The sequence below is a fragment of the Brassica napus genome, chromosome A5, assembly GCF_020379485.1.
Source record: "Brassica napus cultivar Da-Ae chromosome A5, Da-Ae, whole genome shotgun sequence".
NCBI classification, from domain to species: Eukaryota; Viridiplantae; Streptophyta; class Magnoliopsida; order Brassicales; family Brassicaceae; genus Brassica; species Brassica napus.
The window spans coordinates 8846261-8863386 of NC_063438.1; the positions used below are offsets into that span (position 1 = coordinate 8846261).

The following is a 17126-nucleotide window of genomic DNA, read 5'->3' on the forward strand; positions in this document are numbered from 1 at the left end:
ATCAATCTTCTTAACATTGAAAAAACAAATCTACATATCAAAACAATATCTCATACGATCTATTTGTGGAATAATTACTCTGAAGAAATTGAATTTAGGCATCAAAATGGACTGAAAATGTATGTGCATATATGTTATCTAAGTCTGCTTCACAAAGTACTATTCATAGTTCATATATCATTAATGTCCATCCTATTTTTTTGTCCACCATTTCTTAAACATCTTGAAATAACTGATGCTAATTAATAATAAATTTTTTGCTGGAAAAAAAATCAAATTTGTCTAATTATCGCTTAAATATTTTATTAATATGGTCTAAGAAGCTTTTAAGTGATATCATAGTTTAATTTATTAGTTTTTTTGTTAATTTTTAGAGGTTTTTGTATTTAAGATTTTTTTCCATATTAAGCTTCTATTTCTTTCACAGAATTGATATATATATATATATATCATAAAAATTACCATCAAATCAGTTTTACTTATTTATTATTTTGTTTTAACAAAATACACTTTTTAAATAATTTAATTTAAAATAAAATTATATATTAATTTGCTGTATTTTAACAATTTCATTGATTTAATTAATTTGCTTTGGTGGATAACTTAAAAAGTTTTCATATGAATCGGGGAAAGTAAATTTATGTTGTTATATTATATTTATTTTGTGTATATAGAATCTATATATAATTCTAGTGTAATAAAGAAAGAACATTATTTTTTTGTAACTTCAAAAAGATACATTATTACAATTTAAAATGAATCAAAATTGAAGAAAATGGTAATTAAATATTTGTAAATCTAATTGTTTAGTTGGATTCTCATGAAAAAAAAATCGATTGGTTAAACAAATGTTTCAAAATTTGTTGTGGTATTGTTTTGTCTATAAATTATAAAATTTATTGAATTAATATATTTAATTATTGCATCCTTAAATAATATTTTATTAAGACATTAGAAAATATGTTTTGAGTTGTTTTGTCAAATTGTACAAAAATCTATGCTTTTTCATATTTGTAACTTCAAAAAGATACATTATGATAATTTGAAATTAATCAAAATTGAATAAAATGGTAATTAAATATTTGTAAATCTAATTATTTTTTTATCTTGTTTAGTTGGATTCTCATGAAAAAAAATCGATAGGTTAAACAAATGTTTCAAAATTTGTTGTGTTATTGTTTTGTCTATAAATTACAAAATTTATTGAATTAATATATTTAATTATTGCACCCTTAAATAATATTTTATTAAGACATTAGAGAAGTATGTTATGAGTTGTTTTGTCAAAATTTTACAAAAATCTATGTTTTTTCATATTTGTCACGAAAATTTATATGTTAAACTTACTTTTACAAAATTCTTAACTTTGTCACGAAAACAAAAATCTATGCTTTTTCATACTTGTCAACGTTCTCACACTTTCTAAGAATATATTAGCTTAGTCACTTACTTATTTTTTTTTTACAAAATAAAGTATCGGAGTCTTGAAAGTTGAATTCATATTATTGTAAATGTACATAAGAGTTTGTGATTATATACTTAGTGGTTCTTGTATATGTGTCCAAGAAAGTTTCAATGGCTTAGTGGTAACTGTCCTATATATATCATACTAACCCGGGTTCGATTCTCACCTTCGCATTTTTTTTTTTTTTTACGAAAAAAATGAGATGACATGGCAATTTCGGGTTCTCTGATTGGTTGATTTTTCTATCCTATGTGGACACCCTCTCCATGGCTTATATCCCCCTTTTAGTATATTTTTTTTATCTTGTTTAGTTGGATTCTCATGAAAAAAAATCGATAGGTTAAACAAATGTTTCAAAATTTGTTGTGTTATTGTTTTGTCTATAAATTACAAAATTTATTGAATTAATATATTTAATTATTGCACCCTTAAATAATATTTTATTAAGACATTAGAGAAGTATGTTATGAGTTGTTTTGTCAAAATTTTACAAAAATCTATGTTTTTTCATATTTGTCACGAAAATTTATATGTTAAACTTACTTTTACAAAATTCTTAACTTTGTCACGAAAACAAAAATCTATGCTTTTTCATACTTGTCAACGTTCTCACACTTTCTAAGAATATATTAGCTTAGTCACTTACTTATTTTTTTTTTACAAAATAAAGTATCGGAGTCTTGAAAGTTGAATTCATATTATTGTAAATGTACATAAGAGTTTGTGATTATATACTTAGTGGTTCTTGTATATGTGTCCAAGAAAGTTTCAATGGCTTAGTGGTAACTGTCCTATATATATCATACTAACCCGGGTTCGATTCTCACCTTCGCATTTTTTTTTTTTTTTTACGAAAAAAATGAGATGACATGGCAATTTCGGGTTCTCTGATTGGTTGATTTTTCTATCCTATGTGGACACCCTCTCCATAGCTTATATCCCCCTTTTAGTATAGTATAGATTACTAGGGTAGGCCCGCCCTACGGACGGGATATATTTTAATTGTTATCTATGTTTTTATTTTTTTTGTATGTTTTTATGGTTTGTATCTAGATTTTTATTTGCATGAGATGTGTATAATAATGATTTTTGTCTTTTATAAACTTTTAAGTAATGACAAAAGCCCATATCTGGCCTACTGATTTAGTCTAGTCAACTCTTACAATCCCCTCATATACCAAGACAAAAGACTTTGATTCTATCGACTAAAGAAAAGCTTCGCTTGGCCTCTCCTTCAGATCTATACGTTAACGCTCCACCACGGCAAGACGTTTATCTCCGGAATGACTATGGCCCATGTCTCATCCTCCGGATGTTCCCTTCACTAATTGAAATCCACCTCACCCTTGAATCCCCCGATGCTCATATCTCTTTGCTTCGTTGCCGTTTATACTTCATATGCACCGAGAATGAATCACATCAAGCTTCTGGCCAGAATCCATGGTTATCCGGTGATTCATCTATCTCAAAGAAAACCTAAGAGAGTCACAAATGGAGACGTTGAGGATTCCACGGTTATATCTCCGGTGAATCTTTGCCGAAATAATGAAAATGGTTGATTTCTCTGCATCTCCACTGGCTTTCTGATTCTTCTCTACTGCTATTCTCGATTCGAGCACACCACTTCATTTCTATCGCCTGCAGCAGATGGGAATTAAGGTAAAAAAAAAACAATTTAATGGATGAAGCAATGGGAATTGTTATTGTCTTCATATCTATTTATAGGATCAGAAAATCTGAATAACATAGGAGGTGAAGAATCAAAATTAATTAGACGTAGTGGTGCTCCTGGAATAAAGGTCATAATTGAGAAAAGTAATTACATGGTGTGAAGTTGAAAGGAAGCGTTTCTATGGGGTTTGCAGAGGAGGTGTGAAGTCAACGGTGTGAGAGATAGAGAGAAGACATCATTGGACCGAAAAAGAAAAAAAATGAAATGGGGCGTATCACTTGACACGTGTCAGCTCCTTGACGCACAAAGAACACGAAGAAGAACGTATCGATTGATTAGGGTTCCGTATATGCTTGTGGTCGATGGGCCGCAGAAGAAGCGTGTAACGAAGCCCACTGCGAAGGTTTAATGAAACGGTGCGGATCCGACGTGTCTACACCATAGAGCTCCTATTTCCACCCTGTCATCCGACGTGTCCTTACAGGAGAGAAACAATCTCTTCTTTATATATAAAGATATGTTTTGTAATTTGTGATTGGAGAAAGAGGAACAAACGAGAGAGAGAGCTAGAGATAATCAGATTCCTTCTTATTCATCTATTTATTGTCTTATGACAAGCTTTATATATGGCATGAAAGTCGGTTTATATGAACCGACTAAGAAAAAAAGACAGAACTATAAGATAAATATTATCACCCATATATAAAAAGGACAAGTGTCCAAGATGAATAATCATCTAATTTTCTAACACCTTTCTTTAATTGTTTATTTTGTATTACGTAGTACCTCGTTAAAAACCTAGTCAGAGAAAAATTTATTAGAACAAAAACCATGACAAGGAAAAATAGTACACTGGCGTAATCTCCCCCTGAAAATAGCAGACATAGGTTCTTCTTCATAGGTCACGCAAATGTAGATGTCCACTCTTTTTTATTTTTCTTGAGCTTCCGTATATACGAGAAAAATCTTGGAGGAATGTCACTCTTGATATATTTTTGTTTGAGTTGAGCGACATACGTCGAATTCTCTTCAAATATTTTCGTCGGCTCTTTCTCGTTAACTATTCCACTTGATTATTGTATGTGGTGACTCATTGACCCAAGTTACATACATTCTCGACATGCTTCATGAAGCGCAATAGTTTATGCATGATTCGAAGATGTCGCAACCAGAGTTTGTTTATGGGACCGCCAAGAGATCGCAGTTCCACCAATTGTAAAAACATAGCCATACCAAACTCAGGTTTTCTATAATAAATCAACCATAAATCAACTGTACTTGGAGAGAACGGATATATTCTCGACGCTATTCTAATTTTCATGAATAGGAAATGAGTTGTATCTTACAAAAACATTAGTGTCTAAAAGTATATTTAATCAAATACAACTTGCAAGATATATAAGTTCACATATGCTTTATTACCATTAGCATCTTCAAAGTACTTATTTATATAAGATCTTACCATAATCTTTTAAAACAACTTCTCTTTTAACATTGAAAGATCTATTTACCATTGGAGTACTCAAATGAGTCGTTTTATCCATATAAAAGCATTTCAATAACCTCTTCGTATAATTTGATTGATGCACAAATATTCTTTTTCGGAGATGCTCTATTTGGAGCACACGATAAAACTTTGTCTTACCGAGATCTTTCATTTCGAACTCCTTTTTCATATGAGTTCGAGCATCATCAACCTTCTTTTGAGTTTCAATTATGTTCAGGTCATCTATATATACAACAATGATCACAAAGCCAGATGACGATTTTTTTTATAAAAATGCGTAGACATATCACATTATTCACATATCTTTTACTCAAAAGATATTCACTTAAGCGATTGTACCACATGCGTCTGTAATTGTGAACGAACATGATACAAAAAAAACACTGTTACACATAACACTAGATTTTTTTATCGAAAAATGTTCAATATATTCAATTTTTACATTTCTTGTTGCATTATTTCGAAGTTTTTGGTTAAAAGGAAAAAAACTAGTCTGAACTCTATCGTGTAGGCCAGCCATTTTGACAGCCCTTTCTCATAGGCATATATGTATGTCCTATGGATATTGCAAGCCGGATGCAGACTCTCTTATCGACAACTAGATTTTTCTTTTAGAAGTATGAAAAAGTTATAATGTACAAAACATAAACATAAAGCTTATTGCATAGTAATAAAAATTTAACAAAATGAAATGATTAATTTTTTTTTTTGCAACTTTAATTTTTTTTTATCAATTAATTTAGTAAAAGAAATGATTAATTCAAAAAGTAATAAACTTATCGTTCATGTTGTCGTCTTCATTCTTCAACAACAACTTTAAATATTTTAGTGACATAACGATATTTTTCTTTGTTTGATGAGCTGCGACACCCATAATTAGTTGGGCTTGTACTTTCGTGTTGTCAGCCCATTGTCATTAATCTCCTCCAGCCGCAGCAATCATCGTTGCAATCGTCTCCGCCCCCGCAGACGGTGGTTCATACGTCCCAGTCGATGATGCATACACCGCAGCAACAACAGTCATTAGTTTCTCATTTCCATCTCTATCCGGTAAGAAATGGATTTCATCGTAATCCTTTTCATTATCTAATGTCAGTGGTATTCGCAGTTGGTCGAGAAATTAACAGATGCAATTGAAACTGGAACGCGAGATGATGCACTGGTTCGTTTTGTTACCCAGAAGTCTTTAGGTGAATTTCTTAGGGTTCTTGGTGTATGTTGAATTTGTCTGGTTGTGGAATATGCAGCAGGTGACTGAATTGAACAGCCATTTTGACAAGTGTCAGCAGCTCTTGAATTCCATTTCAGGATCTAAAACCATGGTAAGAGTGATCAGAGACAAAAGTGTATGGTCTTGATATAGTTTGGCTTTTGGGAATTTACTACCGATGTTTGTATTGTTTAATAGACTGTTGATGGACAAAAGAGAAATCTAGAAGAAAGTGAGCAATTGCTTCAAGAAAGAAGGTAAAGCAAGCAAGCAAACCTGTTGCAACATATCATCCTTTAGTTGATCAAGATCTTTTTCTTACACTTTTGTCTTGTTGAAATCTTTGGTCAGGGTCTTGATGGTGGAATATAGGAATTCTATTGAAGACCTTCTCAAGATGGAGCCTTAGTTTGATTATATCGTGTCTTTTGTTTTACATCAACACTGAAACAAAGTCAAAGTCTTTGTGTGCACAACGTACAAAACCACTTGTATAACTTCCTTTTAATTAAAAAGACACTATATCCCCTCCCCTCTCTTTAGTGTTGCTGGAAACGGTTTCAGTTGAAGATAAGCTCGATGAAGATGAACCAGGCACTTCTGCCTACTCCGTTTGTTGTAATCTTGGAGTGAGCTTGTACTTCTTCCGCGAGCTTTCGGAGCAGATTCATGAAAGTAGAAAGAAGCTTGGTTGATAAGGAGCTCAGCCAGGTAGCTTTTAAACCAGCCATTGATTTTAGAATAGATTGAGAACAGAGCAACAAGGGATTGTAACCGGAGACATGCAAGACTGAGCACAGGAGCGTCAAGCGTGCGTGCAGAGAATGAAAACCCCATTCCCTTGCATTCAAAAACCTCCTCTTATCAGATCGTAATGCTTCTTCAACTACGCTCAATAAGCTGGGCTTTGTTAATCCAAAAACAAGGTGGGTCTTTATCACGGCCCAATATAAAACTTCTTTTAAAAAAATTTTCTAGTTAAGTTTAAGACGCAACTAGATGAGTGGGGGAGGGAATCGAATGCCGTGTCCGACTTTTTATTTATTTCTTCTGCTTTTTGTTTATTAAAATTATATTTAAAAAAAAAAAACAGAAATCTATTTTGTAGCTCTTCCTCTCGTATTTTCTCTTCTTCGCCCAGACAGACAAGAAGCTGCTGCCTTTATCCGAAGAATTTAGGGTTTTTATTTCTTTACCTCGTCGTACAATCAAAATCATCGAAACCCTAATTTCAAACCAGGTGAATCATCTTTCTCTCTCTTTGTTCCTACTCAATTATTGCTTTCTGCTCCTTTTTCAATACTCAGTTCTGATCTGGATAATATTTCGTGTTTTCGCTTCACCCCCAAAACAGTCCCGCTTGATTATTTTTTTTATATTTTTTTACTCCAAAAATCGAAATCTATTTTAGATCCGAGGAATATCCTGTTTTATAAATTTTTGATTTTTAGAATTGTATGTTTACGTAATTGAGATTTTTCTTTTGCCGAAAATGTTTTTGTAACTATTTGTTTTTAAATATGATCTCAAACATCTGTTTCAACGATAATGACACCAGTTGTCACTTTCATGTTATGTAAAAGAAATCTCTTGTCTTAATTGTCCAGGCTTCAGCATCCTCTTGTCGTTTCGTTTGCTCCCTAAGAGGTTCATGTCTGATCTTGAAGTTCAAGTCCCCACTGCATTTGGTAAATTCTCAACTGAATTAAACACCTTTGTATGCTTGATATTGTTGTGAACATAACTGTGTAACTTTCTTCTTGTTGGGAAGCTCATTTTATTTGATCATGTTTTTTGGTGATGATATATAAAAGATCCTTTTGCTGATGCAAATGCTGAGGACGCTGGAGCTGGAGCTGGAACAAAGGAATACGTGCACATACGTGTTCAGCAGCGTAACGGTAGAAAAAGCCTGACCACTGTCCAGGGTCTTAAGAAAGAGTACAGCTACACCAAGATCCTCAAAGACCTCAAGAAAGAATTCTGCTGCAATGGCACTGTCGTCCAGGACTCTGAACTAGGACAGGTCTGTGTGTTTCTTGAAAACCTTTTTTTCATTACATCTGGCTACTAGGCATATTTGCTGTTTGTAATCAAGAATGCTAGTCTCTGATTAATACTTTTGGTAGCAAGAGCAAATCTGACCCCACATTAAAAGAAAAACATTTAGGTTTGAAAATTGAACCTTTTAGATATATTTTTATCATGATGACTTGAGAATCTTTTTAATAAATTGTAGGTTATTCAGCTTCAAGGTGATCAGAGGAAGAACGTCTCTACCTTCCTTGTCCAGGTAATTTCCCTCTTTGTTATTTTTTTCCACATTAGGTTTGTATTATAGCAAAAGATGGTGAATTCTGATCTTATGAATCTTGTTTGAACTAGGCTGGTCTGGTGAAGAAGGATAACATCAAAATCCATGGTTTTTGAGCAAATTCTACCTACTTCATCTTTGCGAAATCAATCAGCCCTTCTCAAAGGCAGTATGAACAAACATATATGTATTAATAATGTTTTATACATATAAAATATATTGTCAGAAAAAAAAAAGAATTAACGGTTTGCTTATGAGCGAATGTAACACAAATGTATGAACTTTTCATTTGCGTTTGTAGCGTGAGATTATCAATAAAACTTTGTGAAATTGAGTGATTTAAGATGACTAGCAAGCAATAGAAAGCCAAACTAATCCGGACGTTAGAAGAGATTTACAGTATAAACCAAAACGGAGATAACCGTTTTTAGAGCCATTTGCTCGTGTAGTTTCACTTGTATGTCAGGCAGGCATCGTCAGTACGGAAGATCTGAGTCATATAGCAAGTAGTCAGTGTGTGTATATTCCATTAGACATAGTTTATAAATAAAATCTAGAAAATTGTTGGTTATATTCGACATGAGTCGTATTGATTTGTTGTAGAATCAAAAGAAGATAATTTAATAATTCCAGTGCTAATTGCGATGAATCTAAACGATGTAAATTACTAATAAACAAATCATGCACTCATCTTTATTTTATTTCGTGTTTTTAGTTAATAAATAAATAATGAAGAAAGTGGGTAATTTCTAAATTATAAATAGGAGGAGCTAGGCTGAATGAGAGAAACAGAGAAGGGAAACAAAAACCGTACGTTGGTTTTTGAGTTGCAGAGTGTGTGAGAGAGTGAAGGAGGAGAAGAGAGAAAGGTTAACCTCTCTTCCGTCTTTAGAGAGAAAGAGAAAAAAAAAAAGAAAAAGAGGGGGCAGCCTCTCCTTTTCCTTCCATATTTTCCATCTCTTTCTCTCCCACCGCTCCTTCCTCTTCTCACATCGACGATCAACGCTTTTTCTTTTCCTTTTTTTTTTTTTCTCGAAACGCGTTTCTTTCTTCGTGTTGATCATGAACGAGCCTCCCGCGTCCAGGTAAATCTCGCCACGGCAGTTTCTCCGATCTCTATGACGTGACGTTCACGCAATTTCATCCATTGTCATCTTCTATCGAAATTTCAAACAATTAAATAACCCTAATTTCATAATCTTATAGCCTCCGATTAGGGATATATATATAGCATTAAGCAGAGCCGGAGATTATTTGAAACAATTATAAACCTATGTTTTTGTTGGGAACAAACCTATCTGACGTTAACCTAACATGTTTTGTTCATTTTGGCAGTATCGAGGATTTCTTCATCAACAGTTAAAAAAAAAGCTTGTCTTTTACATATTGAAGAAATGGCTCGTCGTCATAGAATTAGGTCAAGAATCAGGAAAAGCCATTTCTACACCTTCAGATGCCTTAGACCCAAAACTCTCGACGATCAAGGCCCTCACGTCATCAACGGACCAGGCTACACTCGCATCGTCCACTGCAACCAGCCTCATCTCCACCTCCTCACCAAGCTCCTTAGGTACCGATCAAACTACGTATCCACCACCAGGTACAACATGCTCACATTCTTGCCCAAATGCTTGTACGAGCAGTTCCACCGCGTCGCCAACTTCTACTTCCTCGTCGCTGCCATCCTCTCCGTCTTCCCTCTCTCCCCTTTCAACAAATGGAGCATGATCGCTCCTCTTGTCTTCGTCGTTGGGCTTAGTATGGGTAAAGAGGCCCTGGAGGATTGGCGCAGGTTTATGCAGGACGTTGGGGTAAACTCCAGAAAATCTAGCGTTCACAAAGGAAATGGTGAATTTGGTCGCAGGACGTGGAAGAAACTCCGCGTAGGAGATGTGGTGAGAGTTGAGAAAGATGAGTTTTTCCCAGCTGATTTGTTCTTGTTGTCGTCTAGCTACGAGGACGGGATCTGTTACGTGGAGACGATGAACTTAGATGGAGAGACTAACTTGAAAGTTAAGAGATGTTTGGACGTTACTTTGGCTTTGGAGAAAGATGAATCTTTTCAGAGTTTCTCCGGAACGATCAAATGCGAAGATCCGAATCCTAACTTGTATACATTCGTTGGGAATCTGGAGTGTGATGGACAGGTTTATCCACTAGATCCTAACCAGATTCTATTGAGAGATTCTAAGCTGAGGAACACGAGTTATATCTACGGTGTTGTGGTCTTCACCGGTCATGACACAAAGGTTATGCAGAACTCTACAAAGTCTCCTTCCAAGAGAAGCAGCATTGAGAAGACAATGGACTATATAATATACACTCTCTTTGGACTTCTTTTGTTCGTCTCCGTCATCAGCTCTCTAGGATTTGCCGTGATGACGAAACTCGTGATGGCGGATTGGTGGTACTTGCGACCAGACAGGCCTGAGAGCTTAACGAACCCAAGGAATCCTTTGTACGCTTGGGTTGTCCATCTGATCACTGCTCTCTTGCTTTACGGCTACTTGATTCCCATCTCGCTCTACGTCTCCATCGAGTTGGTGAAAGTACTGCAAGCGACTTTCATCAACCACGACTTGCAGATGTATGATAGCGAGAGCGGGACTCCAGCTGAGGCGCGCACGTCCAATTTAAACGAAGAGCTGGGACAAGTTGACACCATCCTTTCTGATAAAACGGGAACGCTGACGTGTAACCAGATGGACTTTCTTAAATGCTCGATTGCTGGTACTTCTTACGGTGTCCGTGCCAGCGAAGTAGAGCTAGCTGCTGCAAAGCAGATGGAGATGGATCTCGAGGATGATGACATTACAAACCTTCCTATGAGTAAAGGCAGGACACAACGCTACACGAAGCTTGCCAGCAAGACGTCGTCGGATTTTGAGCTGGAGACTGTAATCACTGCTAGCGACGAGAAGGATCAGAAGAAGACCAGTGGTATCAAGGGGTTTAGTTTTGAGGATAAGCGTCTAATGGATGACAACTGGGTGAATGAGCCTAATTCAGATGACGTTTTGATGTTTTTCCGTATACTGGCGGTTTGTCATACTGCTATTCCTGAGGTGGATGAAGATACTGGGAAGTGTACTTATGAAGCTGAGTCTCCTGATGAAGTTGCTTTCCTTGTTGCTTCTAGGGAGTTTGGTTTTGAGTTCACTAAGAGAACTCAGTCAAGTGTTTTTATAGCTGAACGGTTCTCACCTTCAGGCCACCCAGTTGATAGGTCAGACTCTTAAACTTAATCAGCTGATCTCTCCGTATAAATGTCTAATCATGTGGTGGTAATTTTGCAGAGAATACAAAGTATTAAATCTATTAGACTTTACTAGCAAAAGAAAAAGAATGTCTGCCATTATCCGAGATGAGGAAGGGCAGATTCTTCTACTCTGTAAAGGCGCTGACAGGTTTGGCTGCTTAACTTCAAGCCAGTTCAATATTGATTATTAGTTCTTATTCTAAGCAACTTTAGTTCTTTGCAGCATCATATTTGACCGGTTATCAAAGAAAGGAAAAGATTACCTGGGAGCTACTTCAAAGCACTTGAATGAATATGGTGAAGCTGGTTTGCGTACATTGGCACTCGGTTATAGAAAGCTGGATGAAGCTGAGTATGCGGCATGGAACAGTGAATTTCACAAAGCTAAAACTTCAGTAGGAGCTGATAGAGATGAATTGCTGGAGAAGGTATCAGATATGATGGAAAAGGAATTGATCCTTGTTGGAGCTACTGCTGTAGAGGACAAACTTCAAAAAGGGGTATGAAGCATAGTTCATTTTTTTTTATTATTAATGAAATCATTTTCAGCTTACTGTTAGCAGCTCACTTGATCAGGTGCCTCAATGCATAGATAATCTTGCCCAAGCTGGTCTTAAGATATGGGTTTTGACTGGAGATAAGATGGAGACAGCAATAAACATAGGGTTTGTTCTTCTTTGTTGCTCATACCATAATAGACTATGGAAATAACTTCTTTAAACTAAATGGACTTAAATAATTTGGTTTGGCCAATGCAGATATGCCTGCAGCTTACTCCGACAGGGTATGAAGCAGATAGCCATTTCATTTACCAATGTAGAGGAGTCTTCACAGAACTCTGAAGCTGTATGTATAATGTCCATTCTATTAAAAAATTACATCAGTGTCTCAGTAGAATCTTGCATCTGATGTAAAATAATGTTCGTTAATGTGCAGGCTGTAAAGCAGAACATATTAATGCAGATCACAAATGCCTCACAGATGATCAAAATAGAAAAGGATCCACATGCAGCGTTTGCCTTGATCATTGATGGGAAGACACTTACCTATGCTTTGAAGGATGATGTCAAGTATCAGTTTCTTGCACTTGCAGTTGCCTGTGCATCCGTAATTTGCTGTCGCGTGTCTCCTAAACAAAAAGCACTTGTATGAAAAAAACTCCCATCAGTTTTTAAAACCTTTTTTTCTCATTTGAAACATAATGCATCCAAGAACATGACATTGTCTTGGATATTTTATTTTTCAGGTAACAAGGCTAGCTAAAGAAGGAACAGGGAAGACAACTTTAGCAATCGGTGATGGTGCAAATGATGTTGGGATGATTCAAGAAGCTCATATTGGTGTCGGCATCAGTGGCGTTGAAGGCATGCAGGTGCTTAAACTTTTCTTCAACACAATGAAACATGCTTAAAAGTTTTTTTTTTAATTTGATAAAAATAATATCTGTTTTTTTGTTGCAGGCTGTAATGGCAAGTGACTTCTCCATAGCCCAGTTTCGGTTTCTGGAGAGACTACTTGTTGTCCATGGACATTGGTGTTACAAGAGAATAGCCCAAATGGTAATATATTAGATATATCACTAGACCACATCTATATGGTGTCTTGATCGGTAATTGTTTTTCTTTGTCACAGATTTGTTATTTCTTCTACAAGAACATAGCGTTTGGCCTTACTCTCTTCTACTTCGAAGCCTTCACCGGGTTTTCTGGTCAATCAATATTCAACGACTCCTACTTATTACTCTTCAACGTTGTCCTAACCTCTCTCCCTGTCATTTCTCTCGGAGTTTTTGAACAAGATGTTCCTTCTGATGTCTGCTTACAGGTTATCATCTTCACATTAGGAAAAAACAAACCTTCTTAATTTAATTTAATTTAATTTAATTTAATTGCCTTTTTCTCCTTCTAGTTTCCTGCATTGTATCAACAAGGCCCCAAGAACCTATTCTTCGACTGGTACAGAATCCTCGGATGGATGGGAAATGGAGTTTACGCATCCATAGTCATCTTCACACTCAACCTCGGAATCTTCCACGTCCAATCATTCCGCTCTGATGGCCAAACCGCAGACATGAACGCCATGGGAACGGCCATGTTCACTTGCATCATTTGGGCAGTAAACGTTCAAATCGCTCTAACCATGAGCCACTTCACTTGGATCCAACACGTGATGATTTGGGGAAGCATAGGAGCTTGGTACATCTTCCTCGCCCTTTACGGCATGTTACCACCCAAACTCTCTGGCAACATCTTCCACATGCTCATCGAGGTTCTAGCGCCTGCACCGATCTTCTGGCTCACCAACCTCCTGGTCATAGCGGCCACAACACTCCCTTACTTGTTTCACATCTCGTACCAAAGATCAGTGAACCCTCTTGACCATCATATTATACAAGAGATCAAGCATTTCAGGATCGATTTGGAGGATGAGAGAATGTGGAAACGAGAGAAGTCAAAGGCTAGAGAGAAGACAAAGATTGGTTTCACGGCTAGGGTCGATGCTAAGATAAGACAGCTAAGAGTCAAGCTTCACAGGAAACATTCGGTTTTGAGTGTCATCAGTGGGACTTCTTCTAATGATACAGCTTCAAACATGATTTGATACCCAAGTAAGTTTTGTTTTAACTCATTGTTTTCTATGAGTGGGTTTCAAAATAGATGAAAATATATAAAAAAAAATTATACTCTTTGTTTTCTCACTATTCAAATCGTTTATATGATTTAGAACAATTAGAAAAGAATTGTACTGTGTTTGTGTATGCGTACACTAATATCCTAATGGAAAAAAAGAGACGTGATTACTGATTTAATAATCTATTTTTATTGTTTGTGTATACTGTACTTTGTTTTTTAAACGAGCCCATATATAATAATTATATATCCACTAAAAGCTTAATCGACGCCTATTACGAAAAACTTTGTGTATCAGACGAGAAAATAAATAAATATTGCATGAGACTAAGAAGAAACATGTTCAGATGAGACATATATGTTCGAAAATGAGACGAGAGGTATCGATGAGTAGAGAGAGAGAGAGAGAAACAGACAAAGATGGGTCAAAAATCAAAATAAGAAGCTTGCAAAACAAGTAACCTTTTCTTCTTCAACGGCGAACAACAGTGGTTTTCTTTTCTTCTTCTTCAAAGCAGGTCGGCGACGTTTGAGGGAAGCTCCTCAACAACAACATTGTAGAATTTCTGAATATCAAAAAGCATTCTCTCATCATCCTTCGTCACAAAGTTAATGGCCACACCTTTCCTCCCGAACCTTCCACTTCTTCCGATACGGTGAAGGTAATTCTCCGGCTGAGTCGGGAGGTCAAAGTTGATGACCAGAGACACTTGCTGCACATCGATACCACGAGCCAAGAGATCCGTCGTGATGAGGACACGGGAGGAACCAGACCTGAACTCTCTCATGATGATGTCTCTCGTGTTCTGGTCCATGTCTCCGTGAGTGGCTGACACCGTGTGGTCACGGCTCCTCATTTTGTCAGTGAGCCAGTCCACCTTGCGGCGAGTGTTGACGAAGATGACGCTCTGAGTGATGGCTAAGGTCTCGTAGAGGTCGCAGAGAGTTTCGAGCTTCCACTCTTCCTTCTCCACGTTCACGTAGAACTGCTTGATACCCTCAAGCGTGAGCTCGTCGCGCTTCACCAGGATTCTCACCGGTTTGCTCATGAACTTCCTCGTGATCTCGAGAGCCTCTGGTGGCATCGTAGCTGAGAACACTCCGACCTGAATCTTTGGTGGGAGAAGCTGGAAGATGTCGTAGATCTGATCCTTGAAACCACGGGAGAGCATCTCATCAGCTTCGTCAAGGACAAACATCTTGATGGAGTCAGAGCGAAGAGACTGTCTTCGGAGCATGTCAAAGACACGACCGGGAGTTCCAACCACAACGTGAACACCGGCCTGGAGAATGCGCTGATCCTCACGGACACTGGTTCCACCAACACAAGCATGGACCTTGACGCCAAGGTAGTCTCCGAGAGCACGCATGACCTTCTCGATCTGCTGAGCAAGCTCTCTGGTGGGAGCCAAGACGAGAGCCTGGCACTGGACGAGGGAGAAGTCAAGCTGCTGCAAGACACCAGAGCAGAAAGTGGCGGTTTTGCCAGTACCAGACTGAGCCTGCTGGATCACATCAAGACCCTTGCAGAAGGGAACGATTCCTCTTTGCTGAATAGCAGAAGGCTTTTCAAAACCTGTAACAAAAAAAAAAAAACAATCAAGCCCCCAAGACCCAAGTATAAGATAAGAGTTGAGAGGATGTGACTATGATGACTCATATTAATGACATACCATAGGCATAGATACCCCTAAGAAGGTTCTCTTGCAAACCCATGGCATCAAAGCTCTCATGGACCTCATCATAGGAGGTGAAGAACTCATCCTGTCCCTCAAGGCTGCACCAAAATAAGAAATAACAATTAGCCAAATATGGAAAATCATAGAGAGAGAGAAGACAAAGTATTATTATTATTCAAAGACATACACTTCATTGAGCCTCTGGTCAAACTGACGAGTATCGAACTGGGTGCCTTCAGGTGCTGATCCTGCCATGACTGTAACAAACACACACCCAAACACACATTCAGATATAAAAGACAACATAATTTATGTCAGGAGAGAAACAAAGCTAATGGGTTCATCCAATATCATATAGATACAATCCCAAATATATCCATAAAAGCATTTAGTAAGTTTTGAAAATCAACAAGGAGATAAACAAAGCTAATGGGTTCAACCACTGATTGATCCATGTTAGGACGACGACGCAGATCAAATTGAAAAACTCTAGAATCGACCCATCGCCAAATCAATCGTAAAGAGATTATATCCAGAGAAGAAGATCCAAATCTCAAAAAAAATCACAGAGAAAGTAGAAGAAGATTTGCGAACCTTGGGAGACTGAGTAGGATGGAGAGAGATTGAGAACAAAAGTGAAAGACTTTCTTAGAGAGCTTGAATGAAATCTTCCAAGCTCGGATCTGAAGCGATTAGTAAAGAGATAAAAAGAGCGATAGGTAGAGGGAGACTCTGGATGGATGTAAACGTGTAAGCCTGTCCGTTCCTTTTATTTATGTACAAGGGTCTTACGGTTTCCACTTATTACGATTTGTTCTTTTTTCTATTTCCAAATTTACCCCATAATTTCCTTTTTCTCACTTCTCCACCTCTCTTATGATTTCGTGTAAGAGAGATATGCCTCTATGAATTGAATCACACAATTGCTGACAACACATTCATTCGTATCTATTAATTGAGAAATATTACAACATAGTTTTGTAATCATGTGTCACCATGAGAATGAAATTCATAACTCTTAGAAAAATAAGTTGGTTTATCTTAAGTTATATTATATTTTTTATTAAACTAACTATTAAATTGATAAATAGTGTACAAAAAAAATATTCTTGCACTTTCCTCAAAATAAAAGCTATGAAATTTTATAATATCGTTAACATATATATGACAACTAATGATTATGAATAATAAATATTTGATAATAATTTTGTATCTTAGCTCTTTTTTATTTAGTTTTAAAATTTTAAAAGATATTAAACAACCACATCAACCATATAAACAAAATTAAATGTTTTTGATATGTTATATTTTAATTTTTTTAAAACGATTATAAATTGCTAAAAACGTTAAATATCTCACATTAAAATTTTGTGATCAATGGTTTAACTTT

General features: G+C 36.4%; 4 protein-coding genes and 1 long non-coding RNA gene across 6 annotated transcripts; 3 read left to right on the forward strand and 2 right to left on the reverse strand.

The window, feature by feature from the left end:
* Positions 1 to 2542: 2542 nt before the first annotated feature.
* Positions 2543 to 4117, reverse strand: LOC125609475. Its single transcript, XR_007339743.1, has 2 exons — positions 3289 to 4117; positions 2543 to 3103 (listed from the first exon to the last, which is right to left on the reverse strand). It is a non-coding gene; the product is annotated as an uncharacterized LOC125609475 (long non-coding RNA).
* Positions 4118 to 5483: 1366 nt separating this feature from the next.
* On the forward strand, positions 5484 to 6392 carry LOC106431644 (mediator of RNA polymerase II transcription subunit 9). Of its 2 annotated transcripts, none has more exons than XM_013872450.3 (5): positions 5484 to 5694; positions 5753 to 5806; positions 5895 to 5966; positions 6053 to 6111; positions 6206 to 6392. In XM_013872450.3, the coding sequence occupies exons 1-5, from the start codon at positions 5638 to 5640 to the stop codon at positions 6261 to 6263; spliced, it is 300 nt and encodes a 99-aa protein (XP_013727904.2). In that variant the 5' UTR covers positions 5484 to 5637; the 3' UTR covers positions 6264 to 6392. The 2 variants fall into 2 exon arrangements, with proteins under 2 accessions (XP_013727904.2, XP_013727903.2); XM_013872449.3 differs by having other exon boundaries at positions 5495 to 5694; positions 5892 to 5966.
* Positions 6393 to 6848: 456 nt separating this feature from the next.
* On the forward strand, positions 6849 to 8456 carry LOC125609476 (protein translation factor SUI1 homolog 2-like). The gene is made up of 5 exons (XM_048780946.1): positions 6849 to 7094; positions 7462 to 7542; positions 7669 to 7880; positions 8094 to 8147; positions 8240 to 8456. The coding sequence occupies exons 2-5, from the start codon at positions 7506 to 7508 to the stop codon at positions 8282 to 8284; spliced, it is 348 nt and encodes a 115-aa protein (XP_048636903.1). The 5' UTR covers positions 6849 to 7094; positions 7462 to 7505; the 3' UTR covers positions 8285 to 8456.
* Positions 8457 to 8953: 497 nt separating this feature from the next.
* LOC106364557 (phospholipid-transporting ATPase 6-like) lies at positions 8954 to 14623 on the forward strand. Its single transcript, XM_048780945.1, has 11 exons — positions 8954 to 9253; positions 9504 to 11394; positions 11465 to 11575; positions 11651 to 11927; positions 12004 to 12092; positions 12186 to 12273; positions 12364 to 12573; positions 12674 to 12799; positions 12888 to 12986; positions 13060 to 13251; positions 13336 to 14623. The coding sequence occupies exons 2-11, from the start codon at positions 9563 to 9565 to the stop codon at positions 14026 to 14028; spliced, it is 3717 nt and encodes a 1238-aa protein (XP_048636902.1). The 5' UTR covers positions 8954 to 9253; positions 9504 to 9562; the 3' UTR covers positions 14029 to 14623.
* LOC106346743 (eukaryotic initiation factor 4A-1) lies at positions 14365 to 16492 on the reverse strand. The gene is made up of 4 exons (XM_013786164.3): positions 16331 to 16492; positions 15924 to 15993; positions 15731 to 15834; positions 14365 to 15633 (listed from the first exon to the last, which is right to left on the reverse strand). The coding sequence occupies exons 2-4, from the start codon at positions 15989 to 15991 to the stop codon at positions 14567 to 14569; spliced, it is 1239 nt and encodes a 412-aa protein (XP_013641618.1). The 5' UTR covers positions 15992 to 15993; positions 16331 to 16492; the 3' UTR covers positions 14365 to 14566.
* Between the last annotated feature and the right edge of the window lie 634 nt (positions 16493 to 17126).

What these genes read in the sequence shown, in the direction of transcription:
- LOC106364557 (XM_048780945.1), top strand. Translation starts at nt 9,563, where the DNA reads ATGGCTCGTCGTCATAGAATTAGGTCAAGAATCAGGAAAAGCCATTTC. An exon ending in ACAAGAGAATAGCCCAAATG is followed by an intron (nt 12,987 to 13,059) that starts GTAATATATTAG and finishes TCTTTGTCACAG; the next exon opens with ATTTGTTATTTCTTCTACAA. An exon ending in CTTCTGATGTCTGCTTACAG is followed by an intron (nt 13,252 to 13,335) that starts GTTATCATCTTC and finishes TTCTCCTTCTAG; the next exon opens with TTTCCTGCATTGTATCAACA.
- LOC106431644 (XM_013872449.3), top strand. Translation starts at nt 5,638, where the DNA reads ATGATGCATACACCGCAGCAACAACAGTCATTAGTTTCTCATTTCCAT. An exon ending in CTCATTTCCATCTCTATCCG is followed by an intron (nt 5,695 to 5,752) that starts GTAAGAAATGGA and finishes TGGTATTCGCAG; the next exon opens with TTGGTCGAGAAATTAACAGA. An exon ending in TTTCAGGATCTAAAACCATG is followed by an intron (nt 5,967 to 6,052) that starts GTAAGAGTGATC and finishes ATTGTTTAATAG; the next exon opens with ACTGTTGATGGACAAAAGAG.
- LOC125609476 (XM_048780946.1), top strand. Translation starts at nt 7,506, where the DNA reads ATGTCTGATCTTGAAGTTCAAGTCCCCACTGCATTTG. An exon ending in AGGACTCTGAACTAGGACAG is followed by an intron (nt 7,881 to 8,093) that starts GTCTGTGTGTTT and finishes AATAAATTGTAG; the next exon opens with GTTATTCAGCTTCAAGGTGA. An exon ending in TCTCTACCTTCCTTGTCCAG is followed by an intron (nt 8,148 to 8,239) that starts GTAATTTCCCTC and finishes TGTTTGAACTAG; the next exon opens with GCTGGTCTGGTGAAGAAGGA.
- LOC106346743 (XM_013786164.3), bottom strand. Translation starts at nt 15,991, where the DNA reads ATGGCAGGATCAGCACCTGAAGGCACCCAGTTCGATACTCGTCAGTTT. An exon ending in GACCAGAGGCTCAATGAAGT is followed by an intron (nt 15,835 to 15,923) that starts GTATGTCTTTGA and finishes ATTTTGGTGCAG; the next exon opens with CCTTGAGGGACAGGATGAGT. An exon ending in TAGGGGTATCTATGCCTATG is followed by an intron (nt 15,634 to 15,730) that starts GTATGTCATTAA and finishes TTTTTGTTACAG; the next exon opens with GTTTTGAAAAGCCTTCTGCT.